General features: G+C 44.7%; 2 protein-coding genes across 2 annotated transcripts; both read left to right on the top strand.

Annotated features, from left to right (window-relative positions):
• Nucleotides 1-379: 379 nt before the first annotated feature.
• LOC134504907 (myosin-11-like) lies at nt 380-12,391 on the top strand. The gene is made up of 12 exons (XM_063314340.1): nt 380-672; nt 973-1,067; nt 2,207-2,306; nt 3,179-3,310; nt 4,345-4,443; nt 5,623-5,811; nt 7,440-7,678; nt 8,855-9,071; nt 9,675-9,818; nt 10,286-10,417; nt 10,897-10,970; nt 12,043-12,391. The coding sequence occupies exons 1-12, from the start codon at nt 637-639 to the stop codon at nt 12,230-12,232; spliced, it is 1,647 nt and encodes a 548-aa protein (XP_063170410.1). The 5' UTR covers nt 380-636; the 3' UTR covers nt 12,233-12,391.
• Nucleotides 12,311-15,535, top strand: LOC134504905 (uncharacterized). Its single transcript, XM_063314339.1, has 6 exons — nt 12,311-12,331; nt 12,615-12,728; nt 13,468-13,581; nt 13,918-14,037; nt 14,634-14,694; nt 14,964-15,535. The coding sequence occupies exons 1-6, from the start codon at nt 12,311-12,313 to the stop codon at nt 15,533-15,535; spliced, it is 1,002 nt and encodes a 333-aa protein (XP_063170409.1).
• The last annotated feature ends 754 nt before the right edge of the window (nt 15,536-16,289 follow it).

The following is a 16,289-nucleotide window of genomic DNA, read 5'->3' as shown; positions in this document are numbered from 1 at the left end:
GGCTGGGGAATTCTGGGAGTTGAAGTCCACACATCTTAAAATTGCCACGGTTGAGAGACACGGAAACGGACAGCAGCACCTAGCTGGCCTTGGCTCATCATGAAAAACTTAAGGGGGGTAGGACTTGGTTGGTCCTTAGAAAGGGGACAAACAAGAAATCTCAGATCTGTAGGCTAGACTGGAAAATATTCAAAGTAGACCTTACTTTTAAGAGCAGTATGGCCCAATTATGGGTTTGGGATCCCCCACCCCACAGGCCAGCATGGCAATGGTGGCTTTTATGGACCCACCATAAGACCTGATTGAAGTTCTGTCTTCAAAATCCTTTTCAAAAATATAAAATGGGACATATTTATTCCCGGCAGAGACGGTGCAAGGTGCGTGGAGTGCAGCATCCAATCGCCCAGCTCAAGCCTTAGGCGGAGGAATTCTTTATCTCACCTCCCTCCCTATAATACAAAGGACTTTAATTCCGATCAGCCGCTGGCTAGAACGGTGTGGAACAGCTCACAGCGGGATCTGCAGGCCACCTTTCTCGAAGAGGCACAAAGGAACACGAAGCTTGGAGAAGCTGGCGGCTTGCTTGCAGGGCAGCCAAAAGAGTTTGGAGAGCGGAACCTGGAGCTGGAAGTTGACATGATAGAATTTGAGCTGTCTTCCCTTAAACAGAAGGTAATGTATGGACTCTCCCAAACTTGCAGACGATAGGCATTTGTCTGCTGCTGTAAATGCCACTCCTGAGGATCCAGAGAAGCTGCGGCACATGGAACTTCAGTGTGGTAAAAACACCCCCCCCCCCCGAGAAAACGTCACCCAAATTATCTTCGCTGCGAAAGAACTTCCGAAGCAAATTCTCTTTCGTCGAACAGAATTGTAAGGAAGAGAATACAGATTTTTTTTCCTGCAAGGCTCTGGTTAATATGTAGGCATGCCTCTGAAATTTCCCCTGACTCCTTGTCTTTCCTGCAGCAGATGGAGAGTTCCTTTGTCCACCTAGAGAAGGAGAAAAAGTGGTTGGAAGATATTCGTTCAGAAGGCCGGAAACGAAAAGGCGAACTGGATGATAAGTGAGTGGGGTTCTTCTTTGGGAACGAGTGGGCGTTGTGCAAACCCTTTGCCAGCAGTCCTCCAAGTGAGGTTCTGTACAGCCTCAGAAAGAGATTAGAATTTGCCTTAAAAATCTGTGGAGATCAAATTGAGAGCCAGTATAAAACCTGATTGATTGATTGATTGATTATGTGCCATCAAGCTGTTTTCGACTCCTAGCGACCACATAGATAGATTTTCTCCATGTTGATCTGTCCCTGACCGGGTTCTTCAGCTCTTCCATCCATGTACTCATCATTACTGTAACGGAGTCCATCCCCCCTTGCTGCTGGTCGTCCTCTTCTTTCCTTCCACCTTTCCCAGCATTAGAGCATTTTCAAGAGAGCTGGGTCTTCACGTTGATAAACTGATTATGGGCCATCAAGCTGGTGTCAACCCTTAGCAACCACACCAATAGATTTTCTCCATGACAATCTGTCCCCAACCTGGTCCTTCAGGCCTTCCAGTGGTGCCCCCATGTCCACTGTAACTGGGTTCATCTCTCTTGCTGCTGGTCATCCTCTTCTCTTTCCTTCCACCTTTCCCAGCATCAGAGCCTTCTCCAAAGAGCTGGGTCTTCACATAATAAAGCTGAAGGCTCACTATAACCATATTTGATATATCCTATATTCAGGATTTCATTAGATTCTCCTTTCTCCCTCCTGGTTTTCAGTCCCACATCTAAACTGCCAGTTAACTTTCTGAGATCTCAGAATAGGAGCTCAGACTGCTTTGCTTACTTCACTGGGCATAATGAATTCAGTACCCACTAAATTACCTTAGGATTCCCCATTCTCATGTCTTTCTTCCCTCTCAATATCGTTTTAGTGGTGGTTCTGCAAATCTTTTTGTTCCTCCAAGCTGTGGATGGTACTGTTTTGGCTGCCCCGGTCTGAACATCAGAAATAAAGGAAATGATACTGATATTTTTTGAATGTCATAAGCTTCTAGTTGCTGGTCTTCAAAAGAAGCCAACTCTGTCCACTCTTGGAAGTGAGCAATATTTCATAACCATGTGGCTATTTTGTTGCTTTCTGGAAAAGCAAGGTGTTTCTATTAACAATTCCTAGCATAAGTGGGAGATTTGGGAAGCCTCATTCTTGTCTGGCGTGTCTTTCAGGATCTTCAAGGTGGAAATGGAGCTGGCAAAGGCAAAGTCTTATTTTAGTAAAAGGGACCACCACTTGCTTTCCCAGGGCTTCAGTCGGAAGGGAAATGTGGTAAGGAAAGTCTTCTAAATCTGACATCTGGGGCTGAAATAGCACTGAACTTAAGCTAGGCTTATTTTGCGATTCTGCAACAATGCAGAATTCTACAACGGTGCAGAGGAGATGCGTGGTAGGAGAATGGAATTCCTAGACCATCTCTGTAGTTTTTTGTTTTTTTTTTTGCAGTATAAATATATGGTCTAGCTTGCTCCAGCTGGGTCTTTGCAAGTCTGTTGGACCATATTGCCACCATGCCTTGCCAGCATGGGCATAGTCATGCTCCAAGAGCCATGTTCCTGAGGAACAGTGGGAATTGTGGTGCAGTACATCAGGAAGACCTTTGGTTGAGGAAGGCTGCTGTGATGTCTCTTGAACTGTCTAAAGCCAGGGGTGTCGCTGAAGTAGCTTTGCAAGGCTTGGGAGACAGGGTGCAAAATCAATATTTTTGCACATCACCTTATGTAAAATAAATCAGCATTACACCTTGTGCAAAATATGTGGGAGGCATGGACGTTCCATCTTGTCAGTTTTAGAGATTTTGTCATCACAAATATAATGTCCCCATCTCAAATGATAAGAAGTATTTATCCTTTTTGCCCAGCTGTGTCCTGGTAGTATGTCCCTCCAACTGAGAGGCTGTGTGATGTAATGGTTAGAGGGCTGACCTGGACTGGATAACTCTGGATCCAAAGCCCCCTTGGCCACACTGACCACTAGGGGGTCCAGAAAAGCTGTTAGTTCGCATCAACCTAGCTTGCTAAGAAGATGAAACGCTCAGGGTGATGGAGGTTGCTGCTGGATAAAATATTCAGGAAGATGACCTGGGTTGCTTTGAGCTCTACAAAATAAGAGTGCAGGCTGAAGAACAGAAATGCTCTCTTTAGATCCAGGAAAAGCTGGATGTTGGCCACGAGCTGAGGAACCTTCAAGAAAGTTTGGCTGCTCTGAAGAACTGCATCAAGGCCTTGGAAGAAAAACGAGATGAGATGGTCCAGCAGTTGAAATGTGTTAAAGAGGTAGGTCTGACCAGGCAGCAGATGGAGCAGCTAAGAGACTGTAAACTGGGACTTCCCCACTTACCAAACTGTAGCCCTGCAACTTCTTTCTTTTTTTCTTTCATAAACCCATAACATTAACTTCATCTTGTCCTGGCCAAGAGCAAGACAGGTTTAAGCCATCATTAGCTATATCAGTGCTGAAGTAGTGTTTTCCCCTTCAGTGCTTCAAGCCATGCAAAATTCGTTAGCTTTGATCACATTAGAGCAGGGTTTCTCAACCCTGGCAACTTTAAGATGTGTGAACTTCAACTCCCAGAATTCCCCAACCAGCCATACTAGCTGGGGAATTCTGGGAGTTGAAGTCCACACATCTTAAAGTTGCCAAAGTTGAGGAACTCTGTATTAGAGGGAAGTGAGGGATGGGCAGAACTGGGAACAAAGCCAGGAGAGGGATTGGCAATGGGAACAACACATTTTGTGCCAGTAGAGTTTTCTGCTGATTCACGGATAGGTAGAAAGTCCTTCAGTTCACTGGTGAGGAAAGTCCTGATGAATTGTGCAGTTGTGATTCAACTCATCAGTGGCCTTAGGAAGGTGCCATTCTCAACCTCAACCTCTTCTCTGCCTCCACTGTCTGTGATATGGAAGAGATAAAACACTGACTTCCCTTACAGGGCTGTTAAGATTGTTGGTGCTGTTGAGAAGAAATAAGCAACAGGGAAGACCTGTTATGAAGTCCATAAAGGGTTTCTGCTCAGTTGCAGGATACTCCATCCCATCCTCAGTTCTCCACTCAGAAATGTTCAGTGTTCCATGGCCACTAAGTCTTTTCTGGGCAATGTCTATGTCAGGACTCTCTAATTCCCCTTCTCCAACATTTCTATCCCTCCCCGATACATCTACAGACCTTGGGATTCCTCCCCTCGCTTCTTTCTCACCACCCCTCTTTTAGCTAGTTCATACTCAGCTCTTGACTTCACCATTGTTATACATGAGGATCTGAGAACTATTTTTAAGAACCCAAGAATATTCCTGTCCCGTTGGTTCTTCAGGGGCAGCCGAGCACACCCAACCATCAAGCAGCCACAAATTCACTGGAAACCAAGGAAGCAAGAAGCCAACTCCAAGCTGCTGAGAAGGACATCAAACGGGTGGGTGTAAAAGAAGTGTCTTGGCTCAGGCAACCAATTGTCCATTTCTTAGTTCCTGGATGATGAGTTTGCTTTGTAGTCCAAAGTATGAAGGTAAAACAAGCAAGGGATCTAGGGTAGACTTTTCCCTTTCTGCATGCAAGACTTGCTTAACATGGAAGAAAAACATGGCCCTTAGCAAAGTAAATTGTAAGCCACCCAGGCAATCAGTATCAGCATCTATATATTTGCTCCAAAATGACAGTGTTCTTTGGAAGTGGACTAGACGTCTTGTTGTCATTGGCAAAGGACAGGATGGGTGATGTATACACTTCTGTCCTCTGACATTTCCATCCAGTGGCATCTGCTGTCTGAAGCAGCTGCTTCATCTTGTCCAGTGGTAGGGCTGGCCCTGGAATTAAATTTCCAGGAATGGTGAGAGTACAACCAACTGCCTCATGATCATCTCTTGGGAACTGGATATTTTGAGGATGGTAACTTCTGGATAGATCCAACCAGCCCATCCTCCAGGAAATCAAGCCAGACTGCTCACTTGAGGGAATGGTATTAAAGGCAAAACTGAAATACTTTGGCCACACAATGAGAAGACAGGACACCCTGGAGAAGATGCTGATGCTAGGGAGAGTGGAAGGCAAAAGGAAGAGAGGCCGACCAAGGGCAAGGTGGATGGATGATATTCTAGAGGTGACGGACTCGTCCCTGGGGGAGCTGGGGGTGTTGACGACCAACAGGAAGCTGTGGCGTGGGCTGGTCCATGAAGTCACGAAGAGTCGGAAGCGACTTAACAAATAAACAACAACAACTTCTGGATTTGACCTGGAGGGTGCCCTCTTCAACATCTGACATGGTGTCCTAACTGATGTTCTCAGAGAAAGTTCCATAAGCTTTTGATAGAAGCCAGGCCTTCTTTGTTGTGGTGCCAACCTTACTGAACGGCCCACCGGTTTCAGTCCTGTATACCTTGGCCAAGGTTTTGGCTTCCTTAGAAACCTTAATATGGCTTCATCATTTCCAGTTTTGCTATCTGTGGTTATATGTTCCAACTGCGAAGCCAAATCATTTACTGGTTTATATTTCCTATGCTTGTATTTTGAGGTTGGATGCTGTTTCCTTTTTGAATGACACTTTGTCCTTATTTTATCGATAAAAATGAGATATGAATTGTCAACTCAATTGCAGGAGAACGTTGTGCTGCATCAGCAGGTCCAGCATCTCAGCCTGGAGTTAGAGCACATACGGAAAAAGCAAGAAGCATTCAGTGACCAGATCCTTGCTCTCAGATCAGAGCTTGCAAGTAGTAAGACTCAGATCAATCAACAGGAGCAAGAGAAAGTCGTCATAAAGGAGGAGATGGAATCTGTCAGACAGGTAGATCTCACTTCTGGGAATGGTCTGTGTTCCTGTTCTTTTAGGGATAGGATCCATCCAATAAAAAGGAAAAAGAGTGGAGCTCAACTTCTGATGACCACATGGACCCATCCATGCAGTTTTCTTGGCAGCAATATGGAAGTGGTTCACCACTGCCTTTTCAGCATGTTATGTACTGTATCTTCCCCGTTTAGCCTACAACCCTTAGGTTTCATGTAAAGTCTCCCATCCAAATACCAACCCAGTTCAATCCTGCTTAGCTTCTAAACCCAAACAAAGTTGACCAACCGCTGAGTCATCCCTCCAACTCTTTCATCTTAATTCTCCAAGGGTGGGTTGTTATCCTGCCTAAAGAGCACAGACACCAAGAGGCTTAAGGTAATTCTGAGATGATTAGCAGAAGAACAGGTACATTTCCAGGGTGTAGCGCCTTTGTCAGGCTGAAGGCTCTGTGGCTTGCCTCTCCAAAGTAAGCAGAAGTAGAACAAAGAGGGGGGTGGGACCAAAATGAAAACTAAGTCAAAGTACTTTTAGCCTTCCTGTCGAGTTGATTTCCTGGTCTGGTCTACTTCGTGGGGCTGACACTAAGTAACCTGAAACTATTTTTTTATTAAAGAAGAATTTACAAAAGTTGAGCAATGAGTGGATAGGCCACGCAGTAACAGGGTTATCACCAACCACATGAACAGGGCTGGTTCCTAAGAAAACGAATCATTTCAACAACAAATATAGTTAATATGCATCCCCAAAGCCCGCCCTACTTGGACTCCGCCTTTGCTTCCACCTACAAAACAATTACCATCAATTGTCAATGGTATGGATGATGATTCTTAATCGTATTTTGTACGGTTTATGTTGGGTATTATTGTTGTTATGACTGGTTTTTATGTCTTGTTAGATACCCAGAGTTACTTGTTTAAGATGGGAGGCCAGATACGTTTCCCAAATAAATAAATGAAACTGTTCTGTGGGAGGGAAACTAGGGTTAGAGGTGGAGTGTTATCCTGAAAAGCAGGATCTAAAATGATGACCATAAATAAATATGCAAATATTTATGTTTTCATCTCATCGTGTTTATAGTCTTCTAATCTGTGTTTATTTTTACTTCCTTTTTTTCTGTCTTCATGTATCCTTTTAAACAGTAAACTGCCTGGAATGCTCCCTTTGATCAGAAAGGCACACATCATTCTAATAAATAAAGTGCTTTATTATTCCACATAGATTGAATAATTCCTCCTTTCTAGGTTATAATTTGTTGGCAACCTTTGGAGCGCCCACACACGGCCTGGAGGGCTCCAGTTGTACCCCTCTGTTTATCATTATCTATTGTAAGCTAAGTGGTGATCTGATCTTCCCGCTGAACCATTCACAGGGCCAGTAATTTTGCCCAGTTGAACCCAGTTTGTTTGTTTGTTTGTTTTTCGAATTTCTATTACCACCCATCTCTCCCAAAAGGGGGACTCTGGGCGGTTTACAGTAAAATCAAAAATTAAAAGCATATAAATTACAATATGCCAACCAATAAATAAAGATAAAGATAAGTTTAAGTTTAAGATAAGTTAAGGTTAAAGTTAAGGTGGGCTGGATGAACTGATCGTAAAAATTCGATTTTGCAATCCCTATCGCAGCTGAACGAGGAGCTTTCTTCCAAAGTAGCTGAAAGCCACCAACGGCTACAAGCTCTTTCAGAAAAGCTGCGTCTTTCGGAGGAAGAGAAGAAATTCCACGCTGACCACATCCAGGCTTTGGAGGACGAGCGAACCCAGTTGTTGGGAGAGAAGGGGCAACACCTTCTTGGAAGGGCCTCAGAGCAGCAGTGCCAGGAGGAGGCGATGAAAGCTCTGCAGGGAAGCTGTGACAATCTCAGGTGATCAACGTTCAGACGTTCTTCCCCCGCTTGGGGGCCCGTAATCAAATGCTCCAGGAGGACATCAAGCTGCTGCAGTACGAGAACCTGTGTTTGTGGCCTATGCGCAAAGCGTGCGGTGATGGATACCCTATTCATGCGATGAGCCCAGCCTCTGCGGCCAGGAAGTGGCCCAAGCCATAAATCCGCAACTTTATTTCTTGAGTGTATGCATTTCGTTTTTCACTCAAATGAGTTTCAAGGTGGCTTACAAGCAACTTGAATCAAGGGAGCAGGGTAGCATAGCGGTTAAAGGGGTTGGGCTTGGTCCAGGGAGATGATATCACCATCGTCATCATCTGGGTTCAAGTCTCGTTCAGTGCCCTCTGGGTGAGTTTAAGCCAGCTACTCTCTCTTCGTCCACAACTGTTGCACTGGATTATTTGGGGGATAAAATATGGAGAAAGGAGACCCCACACACACTATCTCATGCTCTCAGAGAAAAGGCAGAATATAAGCAATGATGATGATGGTAACAATTACACCCCTCTTTACCTGTACTATTTTATTTTATTTTTTAAACAAATTTATATAGCCACCCATCTACCCAAAGGAACTCTGGGCAGCAAACAGAATAAAAAGACCATACGTTAAAAGCCACCATTTAAAACACCTTGTTTGTTGCTTTATTTAAATATTTAAACAGCCCAATAGCCAAAGCTTTCTGGGCAGTTTACAACAAAACACCCTAAAAGATATGATTTGAGTAAAAACGTCTATAATACAGCCAAATAAAATACAAAATAAAAGCCCTATACAAACTAGGCAGCAGTCATTCAAAATCTAAAACAATGCAAATTAAAAGGCAATTCATGCACTATTAAAGGCCAATTCAAAAGCCTGGAAAATAGGAATGTCTTCATTTGGCACTGAAATGATGCTAATGTGGGCCCCAGTTGGGCCTTTTTGGGAAGGGAGTTCCATAAATGGAGGGCCACCACAGAAAAGGTTTTTTCCCCTGTAGTGACCCACCTCACCCTTTAGTGTGGGCACCTGGAGAAGGACCTCCTGTTATGTTCCTCAAAGGGAACTCCAAACATGCAACAATTGGTTCCCCAATTTTTTTTCAGGTGACCTTGAAGAGTTCACAACTGCTTTTTCATGCACTTTCTCTCCTGTTTCCCCTTGATTCAATAGGGAAACTCAGGTCCAGTGGCAAAAGGAGAAGGATCTGCTACATGTTCACTGCCAGGAGCTTGAAAGATGGGCTGAAGAGTTGGGAAAGCAATTGGGCAAACAGCAGTCAGTCTCCCAACATTGGAAAAACAGATGGGAGCAGGTGGATGCCACTTTGAAGACCAAGGAAGAAGCGCTGGAGAAGATGAGTGCCCAGAGCCAGGTCCTCCTAGCCAAGGTATGGGGGGCAGCTTTTGCCTGGTAGTTTTGCTCCTCTTGTTTTCTGGCCTTTCATCTGTCCTAGCCCTTTTGGTCTTTAGCTGCGAGCCTGGTGAGGCTCGAGCACAGCACAAAAGGCTTTCTGGAATCCTCCACCCAATTTGCAGGTGGAGTAAAGGAGCAGAGAGGAAAAATTCTCCAAATGCTTCTCAAAGGCAGGACTTTCCCCACAGCCATAACGCTGCCTCTGCTGTGAACTTTTCCCATGGGAAGAGTTCCTGGAAAAAAGGGGTGGGAAGCCAGGGAGGCAGCAGCTGGCTGGAGAAAGGATTGTACAGTGAAGAACAGGTCTTTTACATGCACTCCTTGGCCACCTGCCACCCATGAGAATTAGGTCAAAATTCTCTTCTCTTAGATATCCTAGGAGAAGACATTCTACCACAAAGTGTCTTCCCTCTCATGGATCTTGGAGGAAAAAAAAATCCTGAAGAATTGCTCTGCCCAGAATTAGTTGATAGGTCAGATTCTTTTTTGTTGGGTGGAGATGAATGATCAACATAAGGAGAATTACTTCTCTTTTAGGTACAACAACCCTCCCCCCTTTGTTCTTCCTTCTCAGCAGGTGGAAGCCCCTTTGCTCCTCCAGATACAGCTGGAGGCTTGTAAGCAGGAGCTGGAACTGGAACAGAACCGTCGGCAGGCTTTGCACCATCAAGTTCAGGCTCTGCAGGCTGGAAGCCAAAACAGCGCTAAGTCTACCGTTGAGGTGAGAATCGAGATAGGACTGACATCGTTCTCCAGTGCTCTTCTGGTTCTCAAAGCTTGGCTCAAGCTGGCTTCTACCTAGATGTGAATTCTCCCCTCTTGGTAAAGAATAAGATATGAGCAAATCTGGGAATTGCAAAAGTAATTGATCAATGGAGGCAGCGTAGCCTGCTCAGAAGAAGGGGCCAAATTAGCAGGGCAGAAAGAGAGACAAAATGCAAGAAAGATTGAACCACGTTTTTATCGACAGGGCTAGTCCTCGAATCACTGCAGTCGCTGAGATTCTTCTGTTTGTGGCTCCCTAACTTTTTCATTCAATATTCTAATACTTGGATTTTCTTGGGAGTTTATTTAAGTGGCTCCAATCTTGCTCGAGTGGGTAAACCCAACATTATAATTGGCAAACCTGGTTATAATACTATGCACAGTTCCTTTGATTATAACTGGTTCTTCTTTCTGTCTTTCTAGATGTTCCCAAAAGAAGCCGGCCCAGGTTTGCCTGTGGTCCCAGAGGAGCTGCAGAAGGCCTGGGACCTGCTGAAGAAACACGAGATGATGCTTGAAGAGCAGCGACTGGAGCTGGAATCCGCCAGGATCCAAGTACAGTATTGGCTGTGAACATTTTCCTTCTGGAAGAGCGCCAGATAGTCTTCTTCCATAGGCAGCCTCAGAAAGATGCAGAACATCTAAAGAGGGTTCCTAAATTTCCTTAAACCATACTTTGTAACCATGGTTTGTTGAGTAAATCACCATTCATCAGGTTCACACCATAAATCATGGCTCATCCACCATAGTGCAGTACTGCACAACACCAAACTGCATCATGTGGAATATGAAACCTGCAGCCAAATCTGCCTCCAGGACCAGCATGTTTGCAACTGGCATCCTTGGGCAACCATCAAGACCCACGGATCCAGGCAGGGTCTTGCTTTGACCCTGCCCAAGGCCCGTCTTTTCTGGCACATGGCACAGTTGGAGCCATATTTAAGTCTCAATGGGGACCTGGAGTATCTCTGCAGCATCCGCTCAGGGCTGGCATGCTTCTTGTCTGCTGATCCGGGTTTCTTGTTTCTTGGCAGAACACAGAAGGCAGTTTGGAGAAGCAGAGGCTGGAACAACTTGTTCATGCTTTGGAGGAGCAACTTGCTGAAAAGTAAGGAAAACTAGAGAGCCAGACAAGGATCGCAGGGTATAACGGACTTCTAGATCGCCATAGGGAATGATATGACACACATTCTCCAGGAAATAAATTACAGTGCTCATCCTTTGACAATGCCACAGGAGAGAAAAAGGAGAATTCAGGTTTACAAGATCTCCTTTCTTTGTCTACTAGAATCGAAGCCCTGGCATCTGGAGACACTTTAAGCCCGTAGGGTCAAAGATTGATGGTCGCTGGAAGACTTTTTGTGTATGGCAAAAGCAGCATCCACATTCTTTCCTCCTTGTCAAATTTTCTCCAGTTCAGCAATATAATTTAGGGCAGGACAGTGTGAAACAATTACCATCATCCCTGTCTCTTACAAATCTATTTTGCTGAAATGAAGAAAATGGTCGTCTTCATCTATTGCTTTCTCGGTAGCGTTAGTTTACCAACAATATGTTTAACTTACTATGTTAGTTATTATTTTATTCAGCTGTTTATCCCTGCCCTTCGGTCCAATTATTATTTATAATTATCTATCAAGTCAATTTATAAGCTGTCGCAATTGCTGAAGCAACTTTAAGCAATGGGCAGTAAATTAATAACCACCTTTAAAAACCAACAGGCGGAAACTAATAATAGTAACAGCAGCATAAAACACCGTATGGGGGAAACACCCTCCAAATGAAAAGATACAGTCTCAGATGTCTGGTCATTATTTCTGGGGGGTTGACAGATAACGCTGTCATGCAGTGACAAATTCCATAGAACAATAATACCAATACTGCAATACCAGTGTTTCTGGAGGAAGACGACAATGTTTCAGAAAATGCCATGTTCCCATGACCAGCAATGAACTTCCAAGGAAGACTGTGTTACCACTGCATAAAAAAGGGGGAAAATTATACAGGGAAGGTTATTTAATTTTACTTCCTGTAGTATCTGGAGACCTCTGCTAGCTGTGCTGCTTCATTTTGCTTTGTTTTTTATATCATTGTGTGCCAAAAGCATAAACATCGGGTATGGTTTCCATGAGATACTGTCTGCTCTGCAGTTTAGTTCAAAGGAATTCTTGTGTCTCCAGGGACCAGGCTTTGAGAGACCTCAGGCAAGCCAAAGATGTGGACAGAGCTGTGTTGGAGATGAGAACTTCTTCATCAGAGCTGAAGATAACAAGAGAAGGTGTGGGTGTCTGTTACGAGAAGGTTGGTTCTGGTCAAGAGGGCATGTCAGTTGGATCTGGCAGGCCTCAAATATGCTTTTGCTACATGTAGAAGGCCCCTCCATGTTCAGAGGCAGAAAACTCCAGTTGTTGTGGGACAAGGGAGCTTCTTGGAGACAGCCAATGGGCCATGGTGAAAAACCAATCACAGGTCTAGATGGGCCTCTTGCTTGACCCAATGGAGTTTTTGAATTAGAATTAAGGTAGGTCTGAGGTAGTTATTCCTTTCAAACATAAATTTGGAAGCCTGAAGAACTGGTGAAGGATGGAGAGCAGTTGGTCATGCTACATGGCTTCTATACATTAGCAAGGAGAATACAGAGGTAAGTGTTGGGGAGATGCCTTGAAAGGTCACTGGTGTTTATAGTCTGCAGTCAGTTGACAAGAAGTCCTGAGAGGTGTGGGTTCATTTCCGACGTTCTTTCTGCCCCCAGAGCATTGTCTTTTCTTCCCAGGGCCGCCCTTGTAGCTTGGATGCAAAGGTCATTGGGAGTCCCCTGCAAGAGCTGGAAGGCCTCAGGCTACAGCATCACTTAGTGACTGAGCAGGTACGATGCCTTTGTCACAGCGTTCATTCGCCTTCCTATCTTTCTCCCACTGCATCTTTTCTGGGCAGGGGCTGCGGGCAAAGGGGGGACCACTGCAGAAATGGGACTGTGCAACCCTTGATGGGTTGGTCACCATCCAATATGAATGGACTGGTATTATTGCAGACGTTTTGAAATTGCACTCTCTTCACTTCCCTGCCTTCCACAAGTTACACCAGAAGGGTGCCTAATGTGCTCCAGATGTGTAACATTGCAACTCTCATGCTGATTGGTGGTGATAGGGGTTGTAAACCCACACTGGTGCAGACTAGGTGAGGAGAGGTTTGACTGGGAGAGCATTTGGGGTTGTCATCTGGGTTTTCTGCTGTAGAATTGGAGATACAGAAGGTGTTAAAGGTGTAGGAGAAGACCTGGACAACCTGGTGAGAACCGAGTGTGTTCAGTGGGTATGGAATGGCGGCTGATCTTCGAGAGAGGTTCTGAATAGGGTTTGCATCAGTGAGTCACAGACAGAAGCTGCCTTCCCATTCCTGCGCATTCCAAGCACCTCTTCTGAACTGAACTTGAAGCATCACACAGCCCTTATATCCCATGCTATGCATACTGTCATCTTCAATTGCAGATCCCACTTTATCTAGATTTAGCTAATATAGCTTTGGTAGCTTCTGGAATCCCTCAGGTCTGGTTACAATTGTTATTAAGCAGAATATCATTTATATGTGTTTCTTTTCTCCAAAAGCTGAAGGACCTGTTCAGACAGAGGCAACAGCAGCAAGCAGGAGCCGGGGAGCATCATGATGGGGGGCTCAAGGAAAAGAGCTCGGGAGCATCTCAAAATGTTCCAGGACTGCTGGTGAGACTCCATCTTTTCTTCATCTTGATGGGCCACCAGTTGAGTCCCAGCTGCATGAATACCAACCTTGTTTTTAATCACTGGGGATGGATGCTAACTTTATATTCTAGGTGATGGGAATTCAGATTCTGGAGCCCTATCTTTTACATCAATAAGCTTTTTGCAGGGGCTTTCAGTTGGTCATGGTAGGAAGCAGGGTGGTGGACCATGCCAGGCTTTAGTTTGATCCAGCAACTCAGCTTTTCTCATGAAATGTGATTTTGAGGATGGGATCTTAGCCTTGAGGATGAAGAACCATCAGAAATTCCCAGAATGACTTGTTTGCTTCTCCCAAAGACCACTGCAAATGAATCCCTCGGGCTTCCAGAAGAAAGCCATTTGGAATTTGGGGGTGCACCCGGAAGTGAGGAAGCAGCCCAGAGCCTTCAGCAGCAGCTGAAAGCAAAAACCGAGATGGTAAGCCTATTGCTGCTGGCCACCTTTATTCAGAGAGAGAACTTTGCAGGCTCCATCCTCAAAAACAGCCGCTGAGAAAGAAGGTTGCTTTGTCAATCACACCTCAGTTTGGGATGGCTATAGGGCAAAGAGACCTTTCTTCACACTGGCTATCCTTAATTTCATTCATCTCCTTTCTTGACTTGGGGTTCTTGGAATGTGTTTGAAATGTGTTTAGACTGCAACCCCCCAAATTCTCAGTTACTAAAAAACAAACTGTATATCATATTTGTAGCTGAGTTCCACTTCATTTAAATGGTGATTGAGTAAACCTGAAACATACTGAGGGTTGCATTTTTGTATGATGTTAGTTTTATTTTCTTTTTCCTTGGCGAAGTTAAACAATAATTCCCGGGTTTTCCACTGAACTGGAGAAGGCTGTTACAAGCATCCAATAACTGATCTGAGCTTTGGGGAAAGGCTGTTTGGAAAAAAGCAGGGCCAAAACAATTTAAACAAGATCCAAAAGTCAAGCGTTGCCACTCTCATAATCTGGCTGCAGAGTCTCTTCGGGTCCCCCTTTGCAGCATTCTGCCCATTTGTTTTCTCACTTCCAGATTTCTGCCATGGCCTGTGAAATTCAAGCTTTGAAAGAGAAGAATGAGAACTTAATGAAAGGTGAGGAGGTCCCATCTTTGCTGCAGAAGGATGAAAAGAGACTAATACACTTTCTAACTTTTGTTTAAGAGTCAAATTCTTTTTAAGAATTATATTTACTACTGATTGGAGAAACTTTCAGCCATTTAAAGTTCAGCTCTCTTTATCATCCAACATTTTACTGAAAAGCCTCTTTCTCATCTCAGTTGCTGCTCTGAAGGCTTTGGGCGCGAGGGCCGTAGGAGGTAGTGAACGATGGTTAAAACTGAGCTCGGCTTTTCTCCCAACAGCCAAACTGAGGTTCCAGCAACAGATCCAGCAGATCCACCAGCTTCCAAAGCAACCACCAGAAAAGAGTCATCATCGTGAGCTGCGGGCTCCCAGACTCTCCATTAGCCCCCCCAGACTCTCCATTAGCCCCAGAGAGGATTTGCAAAGTGCTCACTGCAATGAGAATTTGGGGCTTTCTCCACCGGGGGATGAGGCTCCATTCTCTTCCCACAGGAGCAGGGAAACCCAGCAGGCAGCTGTACAGGAGCAGTGTCTTCAGGCCTGCCCTGAGGATGAGCAGAGTGGCACCTCTTCAAACCCCAGGATGGCACAAATGGGCCCCACGCCCCTCCCTTCTGCTGCATCTCATCAACCACCTGGGAGCCTCTCTGATACGTCTTCACCATCCAACCAGCTTTTATTAGCCCCCGTGGCTTCTCCAAAAGGCCCCCTGAGCCATGCTGAGGGTGAGGGGGCTTTGCTCAGCCCCTGCAGCTCAGGGCTTTTGTCCCCCAAGCCTTTTGGGGCCCCAAGACCATGGTCCCCTTTCCGAGAAAGTGCTGAATCGCCAGAGAACAGAAGAGAACTGTAGCAACCAGGTTTGGCTCAGGCGGCAGAAGGAACATCAGTAGGGGGAACCTTTGAAAGATTTGACCCAGAGAAGGCAAAAGTCAAGCTCTCTGTTTGCACTGAGCTTTCGTCTTTTTCTTCTTTGCAAAGGAAAGAGGAGGATTGGGTTTGTCTGATTTGAAATTGTATTTTGCAGTGTGCTGTTTGATTTGGATGAGAGAGTGGGTGCTGCTGAGAAATAGAAGGCTTTGGAGTTGGAAGGACATGACCTGAGATTTAGGTGGCATGGATATTTGTGGTACGATAAAGTCAAGGTTGATGTGGATTTTAAAAATCATTATGTTAGAGATGCCGTACTGAGAATATGGGATAGATACCAATCCAGGTTGTGTCCAAAAACACCTTTATGGCTCTCAGCACAAGAAGCATTTTATAGACAAGAAATAATAGGCAAACACAAATAGCTAGCTTATCATGAGATACTAGAATTTTGTCAAAGGGAATACAAAATAAAATCAAGAGAACGATTGGTGGCAGATGGATATAGTTGCCAGTGGTTTTCTTATTTACAGTTATCAGAAAGATTTAAAGTGAACAAAAGAGTTTTTGGTATTGAACATTGTAAGACTGATTTGAAATAGAATTGTGTACCAATGATGAACATGCAATTGCTAAAATGTATAAACTTCTTTTGAAATTTGAAACAGAAGAACAAGTGAAAGAACGTTTGATAAAGTGGGCTAAAAATTTTGGTTATAATATACAGATCGAACAAT

This window comes from Candoia aspera, chromosome 13 (genome assembly GCF_035149785.1).
Source record: "Candoia aspera isolate rCanAsp1 chromosome 13, rCanAsp1.hap2, whole genome shotgun sequence".
NCBI classification, from domain to species: domain Eukaryota; kingdom Metazoa; phylum Chordata; class Lepidosauria; order Squamata; family Boidae; genus Candoia; species Candoia aspera.
The sequence above is the reverse complement of the archived record's forward strand: the minus strand, read 5'-3'. Positions and strand labels throughout refer to the sequence as shown.

Excerpts from the sequence above, each read along its gene's own strand:
- LOC134504905 (XM_063314339.1), top strand. The coding sequence starts at position 12,311 with ATGGTGAAAAACCAATCACAG. Across the intron at positions 13,582-13,917 it reads AAAATGTTCCAGGACTGCTG|ACCACTGCAAATGAATCCCT; the intron begins GTGAGACTCCAT and ends CTTCTCCCAAAG. Across the intron at positions 14,038-14,633 it reads TGAAAGCAAAAACCGAGATG|ATTTCTGCCATGGCCTGTGA; the intron begins GTAAGCCTATTG and ends TCTCACTTCCAG.
- LOC134504907 (XM_063314340.1), top strand. The coding sequence starts at position 637 with ATGATAGAATTTGAGCTGTCTTCCCTTAAACAGAAG. Across the intron at positions 5,812-7,439 it reads AGATGGAATCTGTCAGACAG|CTGAACGAGGAGCTTTCTTC; the intron begins GTAGATCTCACT and ends TCCCTATCGCAG. Across the intron at positions 9,819-10,285 it reads GCGCTAAGTCTACCGTTGAG|ATGTTCCCAAAAGAAGCCGG; the intron begins GTGAGAATCGAG and ends CTGTCTTTCTAG.